The following is a 25,440-nucleotide window of genomic DNA, read 5'->3' as shown; positions in this document are numbered from 1 at the left end:
AGCAAGTGTGGTGTCTGGCGGTGACACCACATTGTACGCATAGGCACCCCATATCATTGCACTAATCCCTTCAACAACGCTAACTGCAATGGTAGCGAGTAGCACGTTTCCAGCGATGGCTGTATGAGGTGCTGCAGTTGGACTCGTCCGAAGACAATTCATTCTGTCGTTTCGAACGTCAGAGACCGCATTCACAGTTCGAGGATTTCATGTGTCGCGGACAACGAAAGTCAACGCAATCCCAAGCGTACCGATGTGCCAGCAGTAGTCGAATTGTCAACGCAGACATGCCCACATTTGTTACAGTCCTCTTGTGTCAGTTTGTAGCGGTACACCTCTCCAGCCCACCACCTCGAATAACAAGTGGAACGCAGAGAGGGTGATGCCTTCGAACCACCTGACTCGATCCTGGTTACAGGCATAAATCAAGCAGTCTGTCTGAATGACAATTAATCGAAGTTTTGTCATGAGCATGTTGATGAAGTGGGAGCGTCATACCACAATTATAGCGTACAGAGGAACCCAAACATTGAAATTTATTCAGCATTTAAGAATTAGAAGCAGACAGGAAACGTTATCAAGATACCCGGTGTAGGGCTGACATGTGCTAGAAGGAAATACTAGCGATGAAGAGTGTCAGGTGTCAGTGGGGCCTTGATGGCGTGTCTCTGGCTGTGCTATGCAGATAGCGGCCGGCGGTTGCCTTCCGATCGCATGGATAACATGGATCATTTACGTCTTCCGAACAGTAGATATCATGAAACTTCCTGGCAGATTAAAACTGTGTGCGGGACCGAGACTCGAACTCGGGACCTTTGCCTTTCGCGGGCAAGTGCTCTACCAAGCAGAAGTAAAGCTGTGAGGACGGGGCGTGAGTCGTGCTTGGGTAGCTCAGTGGTAGAGCACTTGCCCGCGAAAGGCAAAGGTCCTGAGTTCGAGTCTCGGTCTGACACACAGTTTTAATCTGCCATGAAGTTTCATATCAGCGCACACTCCGCTGCAGAGTGAAAATCTCATTCTGGAAGTAGATATCATATTCCAATCCATCCCTACAAAAAGCTATGTTTGTCTTCAAGTGGGTTCTGAGGGAACTTTCGAGATCTGTTGGGTTTGTACTAGATATCCTTCCTCCCATGGCGTCGTTCTTCAAACTAAGAAGCCTTCCAAACGGTCATCGCCTTCTTGGTGACCACCAGTACTTACTGTTAGATAGCCGTTGCATTTGAAATTAATCTGGCCCAAAATTAATCCTGTACAGAGGGAACGATATGCAATTTTCGTCCCATTCTCGTCTAGGGGACACGTAGAAAGTCGAGAGGCCAAGTATTTATACTTTAAAGTGTAACTTAATTCCGTGTCACTGCGAACAAGATTCTGGCAATCCCGTGGTCATCTTGCTGATATAGAGTCAGTTCGTTGTTTTGTACCGCTTACAGGTTACAGGGCATGTAGAGAAATTAATGTCATAGTGTCGCAAATCCATTCCATTCCGTTCAAACTAAGCACATATTGATACTATACCCAGTTTACGTCTAATTTCATGCTTTCACTTATTTTTATGACTCTTCTGTGATTGTACTTGACGTTGCATTGACCTTTCCGTGCACACAAAGGTGACCCTGCTAAACCTACATGTGAGCCATTGTGACCTTTCTAATTTACCTACATATGAAATGTAGGACACTCTTTTTCAAAGACTTTCTCCTCGTGTAACATGTCGTTAAGATGTCGTAGTCAAATGCTGTGCAATACTAACTTTTGGTTGACCCTTTATTGCGCTTGTGAATAGTGTCGTCAAACAAAATTTATTCTTAGTGAAATGCTGAATTTGAAATAATGAAATGAATCTAACTAAATCCCATAAGAAACTAACTGTGTATTCAGTGAAAGCTACGAAACTGAAACTCAATACTGAGGTAGGTTACGGAAGTTACGTAACATGAAATGCAATGTCTGACTGAAATATTCGCAAAATAAAATACTGCTCAACTCGGAAGAAAATAACTGTTTCACATTACCTTCTCTGCTCTAAATTAATCTGGTTACTGAGCGCAAAACCGGAAAATCCTAACTACGAAACTGTTGGCTCACAAGAACGCAAAATGAGATCCGCCCTGAAAGAGACGTGACTTACCTCATGCTCAGCATGCCATTTTACGTCAGATGTACTGACGTTCTCGAAAGCAAACTGGAATCAGCAAATGCATCAGCTAAAGATAGATGGAGGTGGGTTTTTCTTTAAAGAAAACCGCTCTTGAAAAATTAAACTCTGATTATTGTCAGAAAAGAGGGCAACACCGTATTTATCCGCCGACACCATGCAAGTGACTTATAACTGAAAAAAAGGTATACCCTCTACGGGAATATACATAATGGATGTACGAGTATAGGTTGTAGACACATGTAGACACGACATGTGAGAGTTTTGGTACGGCCGTGATTCGAGCTCGGATAGCCAAATGGTAAGGCGACCGATCGCTCGCGATAAACATTAAATCCGGGTTCCAGTTCCGGTCCAGCACAAATTTTCACTGTCGTCATTCCATTATACGGCTGTTGACTGTCCATATTTGCAACTGCGAAAACATTTCCTGAACTGATACCGGGTGTTCTCCAAGAAGGTTTGATAAGCCCTCTGCTGTTCTTAATCAGTATAAACGATTAAAGAGACAAAGTGATATGAACTCTTAGATAGTTTGTAGATTACGGTGTCGCTTACCGTCCAGTTAAGTCTCCAGAAGGTACAAACGAACTGCAAAATGATTTAGGCAAGATATCTGCATGAATCGAAAATCGGTACTTAATCTAAGCAATAGAACGTATGAGGTGGTTCATAAGAGTACTGAAAGAAATCTGTTAAATTTTGGTTAAACAATAAATCACACGACTGTAATGGTTGGTGATTTAACCAAACATCTAGGGACAATTACAAACAACTTAAATGGTAACCATCATATAGAAACTGTTGTGGGGAACAAGAACCAAAGACTGCGTTTTATTGGCAGATCACAAAGAAGATGCAACAAATCTACTAGAGAGAACGTATATACTATGATTTTTCATCCTCCTCAGGAGCATTTTTGTTCGGCATGAGAGCCTTACCATATAGGATTCACAGAGGACAGCGAAAATTTCAAAGATGGGCAGTTTATTTTTTGTTGTCTCGAAACAGGGCATACTGTGTCGCAGATATGATAAGCAAGCTGGTGTGGCAGGCATTAATACGAAGCAGTTTCTTGTCGCAGCGAAGTTTTTTCGCGAAGTTTCAATTAACAACTTTCTTTTTTTATTTTTTACTTTTTTATTTATTGTTCCGTGGGACAAAATTAAGGAGAAGTCTTCATGGTCATGGAACGAGTCAATACATGAAATTATAACACGATATTAGAAACAGATAAAATGAAATATAAAAAAACATATTCAGGTGACAAGTCGTAAGTTTAAATAAAGAAAATCAACAATGTAACACTGGAATTTGCTTAATTTTTTAGCTCTTCCAGGAGCTCCTCGACAGAATAGAAGGAATGAGCCATGAGGAAACTCTTCAGTTTAAACTTAAAGGAGTTTGGGTTACTGCTAAGATTTTTGAGTTCTTGTGGTAGCTTATTGAAAATGGATGCAGCAGAATACTGCACTCCTTTCTGCACAAGAGTCAAGGAAGTGCATTCCACATGCAGATTTGATTTCTGCCTAGTATTAACTGAGTGAAAGCTGCTAACTCTTGGGAATAGGCTAATATTGCTAACAACAAACGACATTAAAGAAAATATATACTGTGAGGGCAATGTCAGAATTCCCAGACTATTGAATAGGGGTCGACAAGAGGTTCTCGAACTTACACAACATATAGCTCGAACAGCCCGTTTTTGAGCCAAAAATACCGTCTTTGAATCAGAAGAATTACCCCAAAAAATAATACCATACGACATAAGCGTATGAAAATATGCGAAGTAGACTACTTTTTGTGTTGAAGTGTCACTTATTTCAGATACTGTTCTAATGGTAAATAAATCAGCATTTAGTTTCTGAAGAAGATCCTGGACATGGGCTTTCCAAAACAGCTTACTATCTATCCGAACGCCTAGGAACTTGAACTGTTCTGTCTCGCTTATAATATGCCCATTCTGTCTGATCAAAATATCGGTTCTTGATGAATTGTGAGTTATAATCTGTAAAAACTGAGTCTTACTGTGATTTAGCATCAAATTATTTTCCACAAGCCACGAACTTATTTCATGAACTACATTATTTGTTACTGTTTCAATATTACACACAAGATCCTTCACTACCAGGCTGGTGTCATCAGCAAACAGAAATATTTTTGAATCACCTGTAATACTAGAAGGCATATCACTTACATAAATAAGAAACAGCAGTGACCCCAGCACCGACCCTTGGGGAACGCCCCACTTAACAGGGCCCCATTGGGACTGAACATCACTACCACTCTCAATATTGCGGAGAATTACCTTCTGCTTTCTGTTCTTAAAGTAAGAGGCGAACCAATTGTAAGCTACTTCCCTTACTCCATAATGGTCCAACTTCTGCAGTAATATTTTGTGGTCAACACAGTCAAAAGCCTTCTTTAAATCAAAGAAAACACCTAGCGTTAGCAACCTTTTATTTAATCCGTCCAAAACCGCACAGAGAAAATAGACTATAGCATTTTCAGTTGTTAAGCCTTTTCTAAAACCAAACTGTACATTTGACAGCAAATTATGTGAATTTAAATGCTTCAGTAACCTTGTATATACAACCCTCTCGATAACTATAGCAAACACCGATGGCATAGAAATAGGTCTATAATTGTCAACATTATCCCTGTCTCCATTTTTTATAAAGTGGCTTCACTACCGACTACTTTAATCGGTCAGGAAACCCATCACTCCTAAAGGAAAAGTTACAGATATGGCTAAGTACTGGGCTAACATACATAGAACAATACTTCAGTATTCTGCTAGATACCCCGTCATATCCATGAGAGTTCTTGGTCTTTAGTGATTTAATTATTAACTCAATCTCCCTCCTTGCGGTGGCGTTCTCACTTCCCACGCCCGGGTTCCCGGGTTCGATTCCCGGCGGGGTGAGGGATTTTCTCTGCCTCGTGATGACTGGGTGTTGTGTGCTGTCCTTAGGTTAGTTAGGTTTAAGTAGTTCTAAGTTCTAGGGGACTGATGACCATAGATGTTAAGTCCCATAGTGCTCAGAGCCATTTGAACCATTTTTTTTCTAAGTTCTAGGGGACTGATGACCATAGATGTTAAGTCCCATAGTGCTCAGAGCCATTTGAACCAATCTCCATCTTGTCAATATCATGGAGGAGCATTTCAGGTAACAGTCTCGGAACACTTTTTCCTAAGAGCGCTATATGATACCCTGTTGGGACTAGGTTTCTATTTAGTTCACCTGCAATATTCGGAGAGTGATTATTAAGTAGTGTACATATATGCGACTTATCAGTAACACGGACATTCCCACTACGCACTGATTCTATATCCCCGACCTGTCTCTGCAGACCAGCCACTTCCTTTACGACTGACCATATGGTTTTAATTTTATCCTGAGACTTAGCTATTCTATCTGCATACCACATACTTTTTGCCTTCCTAATAACATTTTTAAGCACCTTACAATACTGTTTGTAAAGGGCTGCTGCATTTAGATTTTGACTGTTTCTAACGTTTTGATATAATTGCCACTTTGTTCTACAAGATATTCTTATCCCTCTAGTCAGCCACCCACGCTGCCTGTTTGTGCTAGTACCCTGTTTTGAACGTTCTAACGGAAAGCAACTTTCAAAGAGCATGAGAAAAGTCTTGAGAAAAGCATTATATTTATCGTCTACTGTATCAGCGCTATAAACATCTTGCCACTCTTGTTCCTTGATAAGGTTTACAAAGGTCTCTACAGCAACTGGATCAGCTTTCCTAAACAGCTGATGACTATATTTAACACGTGTTGCAGCACAAAAACCTTTTAGAGTTAAAATTTGTGCATCATGATCTGAAAGGCCATTCACCTTTTTGCTAACAGAATGCCCTTCTAGTAATGAGGAATGAACAAAAATGTTGTCTACGGTTGTTCTACTGTTCCCTTGCACCCTCGTTGGAAAGAATACGGTTTGCATAAGATTATATGAATTAAAGAGGTCTACCAGCATCCTCTTCCTTGCACAACCACTTATACAATTAATATTGAAGTCACCACATATAACTAACTTTTTGTATTTCCTATAAAGTGAACCAAGAACCTCCTCTAGCTTTAGCAAAAATGTTGTGAAATCGGAGTCTGGGGATCTATAAATAACAACAGTTAGAAGTTTAGCTCCGTTAAATTTAACAACACCTGCACAACATTCAAACACCTTTTCAGTGCAGTACTTTGAAACATCAATTGACTCAAATGGGATGCCGTTTTTCACATACATGGCTACTCCCCCACACCGCAAAGAGCTCCTCGAAAAGCTGCCAGCCAACCTGTATCCTGGTAAAGAAAGCCTCTGAATTATCTCCTTATTTAAGAAGTGTTCAGATATACCAATAATTTCAGAGTCAACATCTATAAGCAGTTCACTAACTTTATCTCTAATACCTTGTATATTTTGATGAAATATACTAATTCCCTCATTACTCGGATACCTAAGCTTTGTCAAAAGTGGTTCCTTTGTTAGAGAGACTTCCCTTAAGCTGGAATACCTATCAGCTGACTTCAATCTAAAAAAGGTGCAGCTCTAACACCCACTACTGCAGGAGGTTTCCCACGAGTGATCCCACCAACCCCACCTATGCTGTCTCCTAAAAGCTTTGCCAACCTCCCCTTCCCATACCTGTTGAGGTGCAGGCCATGTCTAGTGAAACCTGTCCTGCTGATAGACTCCACCGACACGACTGAAATGTGACCCATGCTTTCTGTCATCAGCGCACCCCCAAGTCTCATGTTATTACGCCTGACGGCTGTATTAAGATGAGGCCGATCGTGACGCTGAAACAGTTCCACGAAATGCACATTCGTGTTGCCAGTCTGAGTGGCTATCTTTTCCAGGTCACCATCTATGTTATACTCCCCATCCCTATCAATACTATTACCAGCCCCACCCACAATCACTACCTGATCCTCTTTAGTAAAATCCTTACATAACCCCCCTATGTTAACAGTCACCTGAGCCAATCCTGCATTAGGCTTCACAATGCTGGTGACCTCGTACTCACTCCCCAGCACTTCCTGCAACTGCTGGCCTACACCTCTGCCATGAGAACTACCTAACAGAAGAACCTTCTTCTTCCTCTTCGACTTTGCAACTGTTCTAGCCACCGTAACTACTGAGGTCTGCTGCATACTTCCTAGATCTACAGCTACTAGAGATTCCTCTCCACTAGACTCTGACAGTTGGTCATATCTATTGTAAACACCAATAGTAAAACTATCTGAAAATGTTCTTCTCCTAGCAGATCTCTTGCCAACAGCCAGCTCCCATTCCCCAACCCCCTTCTCCCTCCTCATCCTATCTAGCTCCTCCTGTGCGTTTTTCAACTGCACCTGAAGGGCACAGATCTTACGCTCCTGCTCCTCTATCAACTCACTCTTGCTACATAACCTGCAGTTCCAGGAGAGGATCTCACCAGAATGCCCACTGGCTTCCCCACAGCATTCCCCCCAGTGAAAATACTTCGAACAAGTCTCACACCGCAATCCACTACTCACGAACCTACGGCAAAGCCCACACTTCTCACTCATGGTAAAATTTTACTTTTTCTAAGTTCCGCTACTACAATAAGAAGATGTTAAAAACCTGACTACAATAATCACAAACTTACTCTACACGGCGAAGTAACTACTATTATTAACAGTATTAATAAACAACAAATGCGAATATAACAAAAGACTAATACAGAAAGAGAATCAAACGTCTAATGACACAGTAACGAAGCTGAAAACAGTTCCCAAAACGTTCTTCTGAAATTATTTCACCAGAAAACACCAAGAACACCGGTTGAAGACTACTAAAGTTCCTAAATAAACCACTATACACAAACAATTAATTAGTAATTAGCTTTCGATGCGCCGCTGCAGCTGCAACTGGTCAGCGCGGAATGTAAACACAGGCAAGAGGTTAAGTTGCTCGATACGAAACACTCACAAATATCAGGTCACAACACAAGAAAGGCAGAGGTGAATGAAGAAACCACTAATACGTCACTTTTATAGTAAATATTATCACAAAAACCGTTAAAATATGTATCTGAAACCTAAAAATATATAAAAACTTGGAGAGCGATCTCACACGCAGTCACTCGCTTTTTTTTCTCCTCCGAGTGCGAAATATTTTCAAGACTTTCACCTTCACGGCGAGAAATGGCCGTTGTAACAGATTAAGAGAAATCAGAGGGCTCAAGACAAGATAAGGCGTTATTTTTCCTTATGTGCTCAGTGGAATGGTCAAGAAATAGTCTGAAGGTGGTTCTACGTTCCTTCTGTCAAACAATAAAGGGCTGGAGTAGCAACAATTTAACTGAATAGAAAAAGTGTGGTTAGGGGCAGTGGTGTTACCGAGAAACATTTTTCGATGGTAATTACTTCAAAATAAATTTTATTTATTTTGCGAATAAAACTGAGTTTCCTCACATAATTCTGACTGGCAACTAAAGATAAGTGTGTGACGTTGCAGGCCGCTGCTGATGGAGGCCCTGGACTCGATCGTCCGCAACGACGACCTGCGCTGCGTCCCACGGCTGGTGTGTGAGTTCGCCGCTGGATCGCGCTCGGCGCAACAGCTGCCTTTCGTCAACGCTGACTTCTTGCTAGCGTGAGTTCTTTAATGAACTAGAATAATGGTGCTGCTGTCCTTCGGTAGCGAGGTCGCCACATCCACAAGTATACATTCACTGGAAAAATTACTTTTCCTACACGACGGGCGTATATGAAAGTTTTTACTCGCAGTACGTTCATACAGGCTTAGTTCGTCGATCATACTCTTGATAAACTCATTGAGTTGATAATGGTAGCATTTGTAAAGTTTGTTTTATGTTTTAGCTTGTTTAGTAAATCCAGCTGGCGTATTTCCTCACTATTCGTCTACATCTACATCTACATCCATACTCCGCAAGCCACCTGACGGTGTGTGGCGGAGGGTACCTTGAGTACCTCTATCGGTTCTCCCTTCTATTCCATTCTCGTATTGTTCGTGGAAAGAAGGATTGTCGGTATGCCTCTGTGTGGGCTCTAATCTCTCTGATTTTATCCTCATGGTCTCTTCGCGAGATATACGTAGGAGGGAGCAATATACTGCTTGACTCTTCGGTGAAGGTATGTTCTCGAAACTTTGACAAAAGCCCGTACCGAGCTACTGAGCGTCTCTCCTGCAGAGTCTTCCACTAGAGTTTATCTATCATCTCCGTAACGCTTTCGCGATTACTAAATGATCCTATAACGAAGCGCGCTGCTCTCCGTTGGATCTTCTCTATATCTTCTATCAACCCTATCTGGTACGGATCCCACACTACTGAGCAGTATTCAAGCAGTGGGCGAACAAGCGTACTGTAACCTACTTCCTTTGTTTTCGGATTGCATTTCCTTAGGATTCTTCCAATGAATCTCAGTCTGGCATCTGCTTTACCGACGATCAACATTATATGATCATTCCATTTTAAATCACTCCTAATGCGTACTCCCAGATAATTTATAGTATTAACTGCTTCCAGTTGCTGACCTGCTATTTTGTAGCTAAATGATAAAGGATCTATCTTTCTGTGTATTCGCAGCACATTACACTTGTCTACATTGAGATTCAATTGCCATTCCCTGCACCATGCGTCAATTCGCTGCAGATCCTCCTGCATTTCAGTACAATTTTCCATTGTTACAACCTCTCGATACACCACAGCATCATCCGCAAAAAGCCTCAGTGAACTTTCAATGTCATCCACAAGGTCATTTATGTATATTGTGAATAGCAACGGTCCTATGACACTCCCCTGCGGCACACCTGAAATCACTCTTACTTCGGAAGACTTCTCTCCATTGAGAATGACATGCTGCGTCCTGATATCTAGGAACTCCTCAATCCAATCACACAATTGGTCTGATAGTCCATATGCTCTTACTTTGTTCATTAAACGACTATGGGGAACTGTATCGAACGCCTTGCGGAAGTCAAGAAACACGGCATCTACCTGTGAACCCGTATCTATGGCCCTCTGAGTCTCGTGGACGAATAGCGCGAGCTGGGTTTCACATGACCGTCTTTTTCGAAACCCATGCTGATTCCTACAGAGTAGATTTCTAGTCTCCAGAAAAGTCATTATACTCGAACACAATACGTGTTCCAAAATTCTACAACTGATCGACGTTAGAGATATAGGTCTATAGTTCTGCACATCTGCTCGACGTCCCTTCTTGAAAACGGGTATGACCTGTGCCCTTTTCCAATCCTTTGGAACGCTACGCTCTTCTAGAGACCTACGGTACACCGCTGCAAGAAGGGGGGCAAGTTCCTTCGCGTACTCTGTGTAAAATTGAACTGGTATCCCATCAGGTCCAGAGGCCTTTCCTCTTTTGAGCGATTTTAATTGTTTCTCTATCCCTCTGTCGTCTATTTCGATATCTACCATTTTGCCATCTGTGCGACAATCTAGAGAAGGAACTACAGTGCAATCTTCCTCTGTGAAACAACTGGAAAAAGACATTTAGTATTTCGGCCTTTAGTATGTCATCCTCTGTTTCAGTACCATTTTGGTCACAGAGTGTCTGGACATTTTGTTTTGATCCACCTACCGCTTTGACATAAGACCAAAATTTCTTAGGATTTTCTGCCAAGTCAGTACATAGAACTTTACTTTCGAATTCATTGAACGCCTCTCGCATAGCCCTCCTCACACTACATTTCGCTTCGCGTAATTTTTGTTTGTCTGCAAGGCTTTGGGTATGTTTATGTTTGCTGTGAAGTTCCCTTTGCTTCCGCAGCAGTTTTCTAACTCGGTTGTTGTACCACGGTGGCTCTTTTCCATCTCTTACGATCTTGCTTGGCACATACTCATCTAACGCATTATGTACGACGGTTTTGAACTTTGTCCACTGATCCTCAACACTATCTGTACTTGAGACAAAACTTTTGTGTTGAGCCAACAGGTACTCTGAAATCTGCTTTTTGTCACTTTTTCTGAACAGAAAAATCTTCCTACCCTTTTTAATATTCCTATTTACGGCTGAAATCATCGATGCCGTAACTGCTTTATGATCGCTGATTCCCTGTTCTGCGTTAACTTTTTCAAATAGTTCGGGTCTGTTTGTCACCAGAAGGTCTAATATGTTATCGCCACGAGTCGGTTCTCTGTTTAACTGCTCAAGGTAGTTTTAGATAAAGCACTTAAAAAATTTTCACTGGATTCTTTGTCCCTGCCACCCGTTATGAACGTCTGAGTCTCCCAGTCTATATCCGGCAAATTTAAATCTCCACCCAGAACTATAACATGGTGGGGAAATCTACTCGAAATATTTTCCAAATTATCCTTCAGGTGCTCAGCCGCAACAGCTGCTGAGCCAGGGGGCCTATAGAGACATCCAATTACCATGTCTGAGCCTGCTTTAACCGTGACCTTCACCCAAATCATTTCACATTTCGGATCTCCGTCAATTTCCTTCGATACTATTGCACTTCTTATCGCTATAAACACGCCTCCCCCTTCACTGTCCAGCCTGTCTCTGCGGTATACATTCCAATCTGAGTTTAGGATTTCATTACTATTTACATCTGGTTTCAGCCAACTTTCTGTCCCTAGTACTATATGGGCGTTGTGACCGTTTATTAATGAGAGCAGTTCTGGGACCTTTCTGTAGACGCTCCTGCAGTTTACTATTAGCACATTAATATTGTTATTCCCTGTTGCATTTTGCCTACTCCTACCTTGCTGCGTCTCAGGAGGCGTCTTGTCGGGCCTAGGGAGGGGATTCTCTAACCTAAAAAAACCCCATGTGCACTCCACACGTACTCCGCTACCCTTGTAGCCGCTTCCGGCGTGTAGTGCACGCCTGACCTATTCAGGGGGACCCTACATTTCTCCACCCGATAGCGGAGGTCGAGAAATTTGCACCCCAGATCTCCGCAGAATCGTCTGAGCCTCTGGTTTAAGCCTTCCACTCGGCTCAAAACCAGAGGACCGCGATCGGTTCTGGGAACTATACTACAAATAGTTAGCTCTGATTTCACCCCGCGAGCGAGGCTTTCCGCCTTCACCAATTCCGCCAACCGCCTGTACGAACTGAGGATGACCTCTGAACCCAGACGGCAGGAGTCATTGGTGCCGACATGAGCAACAATTTGCAGTCGGGTGCACCCAGTGCTCTCTATCGCCGCCGGCAGAGCCTCCTCCACATCTCGGATGAGACCCCCCGGCAAGCAGACAGAGTGAACACTGGCCTTCTTCCCCGACCTTCCCGCTATTTCCCTAAGGGGCTCCATCACCCGCCTAACGTTGGAGCTCCCAATAACTAATAAACCCCTCCCCCTGTGTGCCTGCTCGGACCTTGCTGAAGGAGCAGCCACATGTCCACTCACAGGCAGAGCGGGCGATGCCACACGGCCAGCCTCCACATTGACCCTCCGCCTCGTGCGCCGCGAACGCCGCTGAACTCGCCACTCCCCTTGGGGAGAGGGTGGCCCAACCGCGCCCAGTACACGCGAAGATGTCTCGACAGCAGGGACAGTGGGTGAAGCATGTAACACCTGGGGTGTACCTTGCGACGCACCAGTTGCTCAGAGCCATTTGAGCCAGCGACGCACCAGACTCCCCACTGCCGCTACACTCCGAGGCAGCAGCCTGAAGACGGCTGACCGCGGCCATCAACACGCTCAGCTGTTCGCGAACAGTGGCCAGCTCCTCCTGCGTCCGTACACAGCAGTCACACATCCTATCCATCCTAAGGAATCAATTTACTGAAGAGAGTTAAACAACCTTTAACTAGACTGCTAATTCACTAAAGGCGGCTGTTTATTAACTAAACTGTGGTTGCAGGCACTTCTTGTAGAAAACAATGAAATAGCACTATCTGTCTCTGGACTGTATTGAAAACAAACACTAGCACTACTGGCACTATGGCTGACTAAAGGGACTCTCTCTGACTGTATTCAAAACAAACACGAAATCTATGGAACACTATTAATAGCACCCGACAATTAAAGCTTCCTAAAAGCAAATACACACGGAAGAAGAAGTGACAAGTAAGAAAAATACTTAAATTAAGGTAGCTCGCTGCACAGCAGACGTGAAGCAGACGGCAGTTACGACGACACTGACACGTCAGCTATGACTCGCTAATAAAGATTGTGTACTGTTTCCGTACTACTTATTTAGTTCCTAGGGTAATTTCTCTTATCTGTTTTACATCTAGTGTTCTAGGGGAGTGTCTACACTATAGCTATTTATTAATTAAATGCGTCAGTGAATTTATCATGTTATACACATTACGGTGAAAGGCCTTAAATCACTACGAGAAATACATGTACACGATTAAAGGAAATAAATAAATAAATAAAAAGTAAATAAAACGAATATTCCAAAGCTGTGGTTCACTAAAACCAGCTGAAAACCGAAATTTCAGAATAGTGTGTAACTCTCTGAACAATGGTTAAGTGTATTGTTTTTGTGTTTAGTATTTGATGGGTCATTAATTTTGTTATGTTTGGATTTGTCCATTCTCTTCATTACAAATCACTTGAGGGGGTAACAGTGATAGATTTCATTGAAGATTGAACAGTGCATAACGTGAAGTCTAACACCGCAAATCATTCTAACTGACTTGGGAAAGTACAGGAGTGCTCAGCAGTATAAAAACCGTTTTAGAATACACAGATTTATCCAATAATTGAAGGCGTGCTGAAAAATAATGCCTCCAAACTTTTTATGTGAACACTCTTAAAGCTTTTTAAATAAAACAAACGCTATCAACATTCTACATTTATTCTTCATGTCTGTATATTCGTTTCTCAATATTCTTCATGTCTGTATATTTATTTTTCAACTGACGAGAGACCAATTTGGTGATACAAGAATGTTTTACTTTGTTTGCGGAGCCTGAACGTCACCTCTGCTTGCACCGCTTCATCAATACGAAAGTGAAGTCCTCGAAACTGTTCTTTAAGTTTTGGACAGAGATGGAAATCGAATGGGGCAAAATCGATTCTGTGTGGAGGATGGTGACGGATGACAGGTGTTCGATTGCTGCAGACGCAACAGTGCTCGTGTATGGTCTAGCATCGTCATGCTGAAGGAGAGATTGCTCTACTTGTGGATAAACCCTTCGAATAGGTCGCTGTTTGTCATGCACCCACGTAGTTACGTAATACACCGCCATGTTACAAACTAGAGCTCGGAACCCCGTAGCGGTAACATGCGTCAGCGACGCTGGAAAGTCGGTCAAGTTGTTTGGTTGGGTGGTTTGGAGATTAAAGGGACTAAACTACAAGATTATCAGTCCCTTTCTCCTTAGTAACACAGGTCTCGGATTAAAACCATACCCCAAAAGAATCTGTGCAAGGAACAAAATATGTAAGACTATGTGTGTAACCATAGCCGGTAAAGGACTATAGAGTCCTTGCGAGTGGCTCGCATGGATGACCTCCATACGTTTATTGACGCCTTTATAGCACGCACTTTATTTGGCGTATTAACGGTGTGCCATTCGGTATTCCAGATCCCAAAATTATGTCGTAATACCAATCTGAGATCAGTTTGCGGCGTATCGATCTTCAGAGTTGGTTTACATGTAGCTTGTTTTGCCAGCCTGTCATCAATGTCATTCTGACATGACATGGGGTCCAGATGTAGGTCACCGAACGTAGACGTTGTTCGAGGGCTAACAGACTCCTGGATAGCCATTATCAAAGGATGGCGAGGATAGCAACGGTCGATAGGTTTTAGGCTGCTTAACGACTCATTGCAGATAGGAAAGACTCACCGGTGCAGGAGCGGATTTGCTCAAGAGCGCGAGAGTGCTGTTCGGTATGTCCAATGTGGGCATAAGCGAAGCCAGCGTGACAATTTACCATCGAGGCATCAGTGCGCTCTATTCCTGAGCCCTGGAATGCACCAAGAATAGTGAACTGATGGCGGAGGGTCTCAGGATGAACAGAGTCTTTTGGTCTTTGTGATAGGTCCAGACGAAACTGTGCCAAGGTATAACCCTAGAGGTGTATGTGAGTGAACCCGGAGGAAAGTTGATTGAAGGAAAACTCGAGTTCAGATAGAATGGGCCGAACGCGGACAGCTGTCGTAATCCCTGAACTGGGCTGCCGTTGCGGGAGATGGATTACCCTGTTTGGGAAGAGGAGGTGGCAATTCGGAATGGGCAAACCACCGATATCCACGTTCTGGGATGAGAAGCGGATATCCAACGCCTTGACATCAATTCGTGGCTTGATCGGCGTTCAGTCACTTTCCGTATTTGCTGGTGACACCAGTTCAACAGCCGACCGTATCGGAGCTGCTCTTTCCCAGGTGCCGGGGCATAACAGACTGCAATTCGTCAAATGCGCTTGTGTTAATGGATTTCACTATTTACGGCCCATATGATTGCTAGAATGATTCCTAATTCGCTTCTGCTCCGTCTATATACAGGGTTATTACAAATGATTGAAGCGATTTCACAGCTCTACAATAACTTTATTATTTGAGATATTTTCACAATGCTTTGCACACACATACAAAAACTCAAAAAGCTTTTTTAGGCATTCACAAATGTTCGATATGTGCCCCTTTAGTGATTCGGCAGACATCAAGCCGATAATCAAGTTCCTCCCACACTCGGCGCAGCATGTCCCCATTAATGAGTTCGAAAGCATCGATGATGCGAGCTCGCAGTTCTGGCACGTTTCTTGGTAGAGGAGGTTTGAATCTTTCACATATCCCCACAGAAAGAAATCGCATGGGGTTAAGTCGGGAGAGCGTGGAGGCCATGACACGAATTGCTGATCATGATCTCCACCACGACCGATCCATCGGTTTTCCAATCTCCTGTTTAAGAAATGCCGAACATCATGATGGAATTACGGTGGAGCACCATCCTGTTGAAAGATGAAGTCGGCGCTGTCGGTCTCCAGTTGTGGCATCAGCCAATTTTCCAGCATGTCCAGATACACGTGTCCTGTAACGTTTTTTTCGCAGAAGAAAAAGGGGACGTAAACTTTAAACCGTGAGATTGCACAAAACACGTTAACTTTTGGTAAATTGCGAATTTGCTGCACGAATGCGTGAGGATTCTCTACCGCCCAGATTCGCACATTGTGTCTGTTCACTTCACCATTAAGAAAAAATGTTGCTTCATCACTGAAAACAAGTTTCGCACTGAACGCATCCTCTTCCAAGAGCTGTTGCAACCGCGCGGAAAATTCAAAGCGTTTGACTTTGTCATCGGGTGTCAGGGCTTGTAGCAATTGTAAACGGTAAGGCTTCTGCTTTAGCTTTTTCCATAAGATTTTCCAAACCGTCGGCTGTGGTACGTTTAGCTCCCTGCTTGCTTTATTCGTCGACTTCCGCGGGCAACGCGTGAAACTTGCCCGCACGCGTTCAACCGTTTCTTCGCTCACTGGAGGCCGACCCGTTGATTTCCCCTTACAGAGGCATCCAGAAGCTTTAAACTGCGCATACCATCGCCGAATGGAGTTGGCAGTTGGTGGATCTTTGTTGAACTTCGTCCTGAAGTGTCGTTGCACTGTTATGACTGATGCGAGTGCATTTCAAGCACGACATACGCTTTCTCGACTCCTGTCGCTATTTTGTCTCACTGCGCTCTCGAGCGCTCTGGCGGCAGAAACCTGAAGTGCGGCTTCAGCCGAACAAAACTTTATGAGTTTTTCTACGTATCTGTTGTGTGTCGTGACCATATGCCAATGAATGGAGCTACAATGAATTTATGAAGTCGCTTCAATCATTTGTAATAGCCCTGTAATTTCCTTTCTGTTACACCGGCCCGCAACACCACCAGGATTCATTCAGTATAACAATGGGAAGTGGTCGTAATGATTTGGCACATCACTGATCAGTGTACGTTTTGCATATGGGAACATATTTATTGCAACATGACAGATCTAAGTTAGAAAATGTGTTTCCTAAGTGCTGCATAATTATATGTGAAGCAAGACACACCTACAAATCTGCCGTTTTTGATATTCGTATGATTTTTTTAGCTCAATCTGAAAGTGCGGATGTGGAAATATCTACTTAAGTAAGCTTTCGATCTGATTCTGTCACCTTAACTGGCATTTAAATTCTCTGTGAGTTGTCGCCCGTTCCGATAACGTAGGTTCTTTGCACTTATCACGTTATATGATGGGACGCCTTCGCTACACAACTGTAATTACATTTATGTCGCGTAAGAGGCAACTACTTCTTCCATCCTCTCGATATCCGAGACCATATCCATTATCTCCGATGGCCTACAAGTAGACACAACTTCCGGTTCCTCCACAGTATGTTTATTAGTTTAGCGACGCTCTTATAACTGTCCCACTAGTTCTTGCGACGTGCTCTTAGGGTTGCTCGATTCGTCAGACTCTGCTTTGGACTTCATTCTTTGATTTGCGATTTCTTCTTCCTCGTTTAATGTTTGTTCCTTGTAACATTTGAAAACGAACGTGTTTTACTAAGCTCATCTAGTAGTCCACGTACATCGTGACAGCCACAGGTGTGACGCAACCTGTTACAATTAAATATTTGTTCGGGCACAGACCAAATAGGAGACTCCACATGACCTACTCCACTTGCTATGGATGACACAAAGAGTAAATACTCAGGATCAACATGGGAAAACGCTGTGTGTGGCCGTTATAAGAATAAGAACCAAACGTACGTTGCAAGACATAAGGTACAACGAGAACAGTGGAGTGATAGTTTTTTGGGGTCTTTTGGTAGAAGAGTTTCGTTTGTGCAGGATCCTACGCGTGGACGGCGCGGAGGCGCTGGAGAGTTCCCCGCTGCTGGTGCTGGGCCGCGCCGCGATCACCGGCGTGGCTGCTCGCGGGGACCCGCGGCCGTGCTTCGCCGCCTACCCCGCCTGCCCCAGGGACAGCGACCGCCTCGTCTACTACCTCAACAACCACAACGGCGGCTTCTTCCGCTTCTTCCGACAGCCGTACGGGTACGGCTCTGCATACAGGTTGGCACAATCCTCCTCGTTAACCTCAGACCGATTCTTAGATCGTCACCAGTTTCTACACTGCTGGTAGCAAAAATTGCAACACTAAGAAAAGGCAGTTAACCACAATATTTTACTTCTTGTGTGCGTAAAGTACGGCAGGGCCAATACACTGTTAAATATGTGGGCGATATAGGAGCATACAGGGCGTGAAATTAAGTATGCAGAGTTGCTGCCACCAGCAGCAACAAAAGCACACTGCGCATTGAGTCAAAGTGTGCTCGAATGACATCTACATCTACATACGTACCCCGCAATCCACCATACGGCGCGTGGCGGAGGGTACCTCGTACCACAACTAGCATCTTCTCTCCCTGTTCCACTCCCAAACAGAACGAGGGAAAAATGACTGCCTATATGCCTCTGTACGAGCCTAATCCCTCTTATCTTATCATTGTGGTCTTTCCGTGAAATGTAAGTTGGCGGCAGTAAAATTGTACTGCAATCAGCCTCAAATGCTGGTTCTCTAAATTTCCTCAGTAGCGATTCACGAGAAGAACGCCTCCTTTCCTCTAGAGACTCCCACCCGAGTTCCTGAAGCATTTGCGTAAAACTCGCGTGATGATCAAACCTACCACTAACAAATCTAGCAGCCAGCCTCTGAATTGCTTGTATGTCCTCCCTCAATCCGACCTGATAGGGATCCCAAACGCTCGAGCAGTACTCAAGAATAGGTCGTATTAGTGTTTTACAAGAAGTCTCCTTTACAGATGAACCACATCGAACCAAATTCTACCAATGAACCGAAGACGACTATCCGCCTTCCCCACAACTACCATTACATGCTTGTCCCACTTCACATCGCTCTGCAATGTTACGCCCAAATATTTAATCGACGTGACTGTGTCAAGCGCTACACTAGTAATGGAGTAGTCAAACATTACGGGATTCTTTTTCCTATTCATCTGCATTTATTTACATTTATCTATATTTAGAGTCAGCTGCCATTCTTTACACCAATCACAAATCCTGTCCAAGTCATCTTGTATCCTCCTACAGTCACTCAACGACGACACCTTCCCGTACACCACAGCATCATCAGCAAACAGCCACACATTTCTATCCACCGTATCCAAAAGATCATTTATGTACATAGAAAACAACAGCGGACCTACCACACTTCCCTGGGGCACTCCAGATGATAACCTTACCTCCGATGAACACTCACCATCGAGGACAACGTACTGGGTTCTATTACTTAAGAAGTCTTCGAGCCACTCACATATTTGGGAACCAATCCCATATGCTCGTACCTTAATTAGGAGTCTGCAGTGGGGCACCGAGTCAAACGCTTTCCGTAAGTCAAGGAATATGGCATCCGTCTGATACCCTTCATCCATGGTTCGCAAGATATTATGTGAAAAAAGGGCGAGTTGCGTTCCGCAGGAGCGATGCTTTCTAAAGCCGCGCTGATGCATGGACAGCAACTTCCCTGTCTCAAGGAAATTCATTATATTCGAACTGAGAATATGTTCGAGAATCCTGCAACAAATCGATGTTAAGGATATTGGTCTGTAATTTTGAGGATCCGTCCATCTACCCATCTTATATACAGGCGTCACCTGCGCTTTTTCCAGTCGCTCGGGACTTTACGTTGGGAAAGAGATTCGCGATAAATGCAAGCTAAGTGAGGAGCCAATTCAGTAGAGTACTCTCTGTGAAACGGAATTGGAATCCCATCAGGACCTGGCGATTTATTTATTTTCAACCCATTCAGCTGCTTCACAACCCCAGGGATGTCTATGTCCTCCATACGGGAATCTGTACGAGATTCAAACGGCGGTATGTTTGTACGATCCTCCTGCGTGAAAGATTTCTCAGATGCTAAATTTAAAATTTCAGCTTTCGTTTTGCTGACTTCCGTTGCCAGGCCAGACTGATCAGTGACTGACTGGATGGAAGCCTTCGACCCGCTTACCGATTTTACGTAAGACCAGAATTTCCTTGGGTTTTCAGCAAGATCTTTTGCTAAGGTATGGCGGTGATAGTGGTTGAATGCTTCTCGCATCGTTCTTTTTAAAGCAGCACGAATCTCTACTAACTTTTGCCTGTCCTCATTCTCCCAATTTTTGCTGTACCGCGAGTGCAACTGTCTTTGCTTCCTGAGCAATCTCCGAATTGCGCTGTTAAATCACGGTGGGTCTTTTCCGTCCGAAACCCACTTTTTCGGCACGTACTTGTCCAATGCGTGATTTACAATGTGTTTAAAATTTGCCCATAATTCTTCCACGTCCATCGTACTGAAAGTAAATGAAGTCGATTCATCTACATCTACATCTACATCTACATCTACATGGCTACCCTACAGATCACATCTAAGTGTCTGTCAGAGGGTTCATCGAACCACCTTCACAATAATTCTCTGTTATTCCATTCTCGAACACTGTGCGGAAGAAACGAACACCTATATCTTTCCGTGCGAGCTCTGATTTCCCTTTCTTTATTATGATGATCGTCTCTCCCTATGTAGGTTGGCGTCAACAAAATGTTTCGCATTCTGAGGAGAAATTTAGTGATTTAAGTTTCGTTAGAATATCCCGCCGCAGCGAGAAACGCCCTTGTTTTAATGGTGTTCATCCCAAACCACGTATCATGTCAGGGACACTCTCTCTTCTGTTTCTCGATAATACAAAACGTGCTGCTCTTCTTTGAACTTTCTCGATGGACACGGCTTATCCTATCTAGTAAGGCTCCACGCTGTGCAGCAGTACTCCACAGAGGACGGACAAGCGAAGTGCTGGCAGTCTCTTTAGTTGATCTGTTGCATCTTCTAAATGTTCTGCCAATGAAACACAGTCTTTGGTTCACCTTCCCCACATTTTCTATGCGTTCTTTCCAGTTTAAGTTGTTCGTAATTGTAATTCCTAGGCATTTAGTTGAATTTACCGACTTTAAATTTCACTGATTTATCGTGTAACCGATGTTTATCGAATTCCTTTCAGCAAACATGTGGATGACCATATGCTTTTCATTATTTGGGCTAAACTGCCAATTTTTGCACCATACAGAAAAGCTTACTTAAATCGTTTTGCAATTGGTTTTGATCTTCTGTGGCTTTACTAGACGATAAAAGGCAGCATCATCTGCAAACAACCTAAGACGGCTGCTCAGATTGTCTTGTAATTCGTTTGCCCGCAGCTCGTGGTCGTGCGGTAGCGTTCTCGCTTCCTACGCCCGGGTTCCCGGGTTCGATTCCCGGCGGGGTCAGGGATTTTCTCTGCCTCGTGATGACTGGGTGTTGTGTGCTGTCCTTAGGTTACTTAGGTTTAAGTAGTTCTAAGTTCTAGGGGACTGATGACCATAGATGTTAAGTCCCATAGTGCTCAGAGCCATTTGAACCATTTTTTTGTAATTCGTTTATACAGATAAGGAACAACAGAGGGTCTATAACACAAGCTTCTGGAACGCCAGAAATCACTTCTGTTTTACTCGATGTCTTTCCATCAATTACTACTAGCCTCTGTGAGAAAGTCACGAATCCAGTAGCATAACTGAGACAATATTTCACAAGCACGTAATTTAACTACACGCCGCTTGTGTGGCACAGTGTCAAAAGCTTTCTGGAAATCTAGAAACACGGGATCAGTCTCAAATCTCTTTTCTATAGCACTCAACACTTCGTATGAAAAAAGAACTAGTTGCGTTTCACAGGATCGATGTTTTATAAATCCGTATTGACTATGTGTTCTCTTCGAGGTAATTCATAATGTTCGAACACAGTGTATGTTCCAGTATCCTGCTGCATGTCGACGTTTATGATTCGGACCTGTAATTTGGTGGATTATTCTTATTGCCTTTCTTGAACATTGGTGCCGGCCGCTAAGGTCGCAGGTTCGAATCCTGCCTCGGGCATGGATGTGTGTGATGTCCTTAGGTTAGTTAGGTTTAAGTAGTTCTAGGTTCTAGGAGACTGATGACCACAGTGTTAAGTCCCATAGTTCTCAGAGCCATTTCAACCTATCCTTTGTAAACACCGTTATATCCTTCGAAAACATTTCTGTTGAACTTATTACCGGCTTTAGCCAGCTTTCGGTACTGCTGCGTCCTGTGTCGTCGTTGGGCGCTCTACTGCCGGAGCGCCTCTCTCTGTAGTGAAGTCGTGTACAGCTGCAATTATCGTCCATTACCGCTTGGAACTCTGGTACTTTCGCAACACAGCTACGACAATTTACAACTGCTATACCTGTGGTTCCTAGATCTACGTTCTTCCTGTTTCCGACCTGTATCGTTTGAGACTGAAGCCTTTTTGTGTTTCTGCGAGAACCTCTAACCTAAAAAATTGCCCACTCCACGCCACACAGCCCCCGCTACCCATGTAGCCGCCTCCTGCGTGGAATCGACTCCTGACGTATTTACGTAACCCGAAACCCCACAACGCTATGGCGCGAGTCGAGGAATCTGCAGCCTACACGATTACGGCACGTCTTGCTTCTTCAGCTCTCTTCCGTAGTTCGTCAGTCGTGGCTGGCGAGACAGAGACTGCCACTCTCTCGGCAAATAGTGACCAGATGTTTTCCATCGGTGAGAGATGTAGATGCTACTTTGCAGCACCATCTGTATCCAAGGAAAGTCATAAAAACCACGGCAAACATTCGGTCTTGCATTATCTTGGTGAAAGATAACAGCACGGAGACCTCGAAGTTACGGTACAGCTGCGGGCCTTAATACGTCCGAAATGTAACACCTGATCTTCAAACTGCCTGCTGTGTGAATCACAGGTGATCATGCCGTATACCTAATCGCATATCACACCGTCGCACCGACTTCTCAGCCCGTATGACGATAAGGAATGCAAGACGACATGGTACTACTGCTGTGTCCTGTGTCGTCGTTGGGCGCTCTACTGCCGGAGCGCCTCTCTCTGTAGTGAAGTCGTGTACAGCTGCAATTATCGTCGGTGTAGTGACAGTCTGCGGTGCACCTTGTGTATATTTGTCTTGCTGCAAACGAAGTCACATGCTGATTCCAGTTACCTGACGTGGCTGTACGTTCCTGCAAGGCTGAGTGAACAAGATGACTGTCCTCTCGAGCACTAGTCACATGGGGCTCATGAAATCCTATATGTCGTTGAGCATAGTCTTCCTGAACCCACCTGTTCCGTATTCGTATGACAGAGGTAGAATCCCCACCAACGCGACAAGCAATATCTAGGTAGAATACAAAAATGCCGCTGTCGAATTACGAAACGTGCTGGTACACGTTTCTCCTTGCATAAAAATACGATCTTCTCACACAAAAAATACCGAGCTCCTCGCCTGCGCCCTGTAGTCCCAAGGGATATCAAACGGGCTCTGGGTCATTCTCCGCCACTCGACTTGATGCTGTATGGCGGGGTATGTGGTCAGCCATATTGCCGACTTACCAGGCCTTCAAGCCGCTGCTTCTCATACAAGTAGCTGCTCAGATGGCATCACGAGACAGAGTGCACCCTGTACCAGTCCCCCCATCAAGAAAAAATCGTTGGCAATACCAGGAACCGAACCGCGGTCCTCTGCATGGTAACGATCTATGCTGACCACTCAGCTACTATTTTTATATTTTTTTCCTCACGTTGTTTCTTTCAGCGTGCTTTTTTCCCTCTGTCCTCCTCTCAATTTCGTTATGAATCTTAATTGAGGAAATTAAACTTCTTCATGTTGAACACGGAAAAAAAATAAAAGCCGGTCCTTCTTCGCGATTTTGATATTCGTTCTGGAGCAATAAAAGCCGACCTTTAACACTCCAAGAATGTCATCGGTCCTCACTGAATTCCAGCTTGTATTTCTCGTCAATGCAAACCTACAGAGGTGATTAAATACTTGTGTAACCGTTCAACTTATTTTTTGCCGTACCTTTGGCGTATTATCCAATGTTGCTGTTGCAGATAGGACTGGTACTCTAATACGTCCGGAGTAGCAGTGGTAATCGACTGGTAAGTGAAATGAGCCACGCACCAAGCAAACAACCGGGGAACGTGAGGCAGTCAGGTTCTAAAATAACGTTAAAGTCGATTGTAGCAGGGGTCATTCTGGTAATTAAAGAGAATTTCTTCCTTGTCCACTACCAGATTGTATTATTATCTGAACAAATTAATCTGTGTGTGTCTGTAAGAGACACTTTCTGCAGGGAGAATTTAGCGTTAAAAATACAAATGGCTCTAAGCACTATGGGACTTAACATCTGAAGTCATCAGTCCCCTAGACTTAGAACTACTTAAACCTAACCAACCTAATGACATCACACACATCCATGCCCGAGGCAGGATTCGAACCTGCGACCGTAGCAGCAGCGCGTTACCGGACTAAGGCACCTAGAACCGCTCGGCGGCCCGGATTTAGCGTTAGACTGGTGTTGTCGAACTACACTCTAGTTCGAAATTTCCATAGTTTACATCCAACAGCTCGTCACTCAGCTGCTGAGGCAGACTCTCACAAACAAAACACACGCAAATGCGATTTCGGAATGAGAAACCCAGAACACAGAACGTATATGGCATTACTCCTATGTATTGTACTTTGTTTGATGCTCTGAAGTGCATATGCGAGCAAGTCAGTCTTGCGCCTTGATGGTGTTTACAGTTATAATGGCCAGCAGTTCACATTTTGGGCCAACTTTAGGACCTACAGCAAATCTCTCAACATATTTCCGTGGATCTCAGAATGGGTGGCAATGGGAGGCTGCCATAAATGTTGAGCAGGATAGATGTTAAATAAAGTCGTGCTTCATATCCCTGGTCTTTCTAGTTCCCAGAGGACCTTCGTGAACAGGTGTATTTCACATCGAATTTGCCTATTTTACTGGAGTGTTTGTTACTGTTTAGAATGTTGTCTACTCTATACATGATGTAATTAACCCAACATTTATTTGCAGTAACGAAGTGGCGCACAAAATCAGCAGTATTATGTCTAATATGGATCACAAATTACTAATTAATTTAGTGTCACATTTTCTTTTGTTCAACTTGCAATATATCCAGCACTCATTTTGAGAGAAATATTTTCATGATTCATACTTCACATAAACATACCTTACTATCTCCTTTGGTATAACTACAGTGTCAGCTGTTTCACACAACGTTAAACGCCAATGCCATACTGCACATTTCCTCGATGCTTTCCTCTGTTCTGGAAGTTTCAGAACGTTTTTCATGCGAATCATATTCAATAAAAGTGTAGCCAACTAAAAACTCTCTCCATTTCTTAAATGAAGTAGAACACTACGTAGAAACTTTCAACGACATTGGATGAATTTTCGTTGACGATAAGTGGCGGAGGTGTT

General features: G+C 43.7%; 1 protein-coding gene across 1 annotated transcript in view; it reads left to right on the top strand.

Moving 5' to 3' along the window:
- LOC126471328 (uncharacterized) overlaps positions 1 to 25,440 on the top strand; it is an 80,856-nt gene that overhangs the window by 2,574 nt on the left and 52,842 nt on the right. The window contains exons 2-3 of the mRNA XM_050099450.1: positions 8,666 to 8,803; positions 17,920 to 18,144. Coding sequence (XP_049955407.1) covers positions 8,666 to 8,803; positions 17,920 to 18,144 — 363 coding nt within the window. The remainder of the gene's footprint in view (positions 1 to 8,665; positions 8,804 to 17,919; positions 18,145 to 25,440) is intronic.

The sequence above is a fragment of the Schistocerca serialis genome, chromosome 3 (assembly GCF_023864345.2).
Source record: "Schistocerca serialis cubense isolate TAMUIC-IGC-003099 chromosome 3, iqSchSeri2.2, whole genome shotgun sequence".
In the NCBI taxonomy this organism is placed as follows: Eukaryota; Metazoa; Arthropoda; class Insecta; order Orthoptera; family Acrididae; genus Schistocerca; species Schistocerca serialis.
The sequence above is the reverse complement of the archived record's forward strand: the minus strand, read 5'-3'. Positions and strand labels throughout refer to the sequence as shown.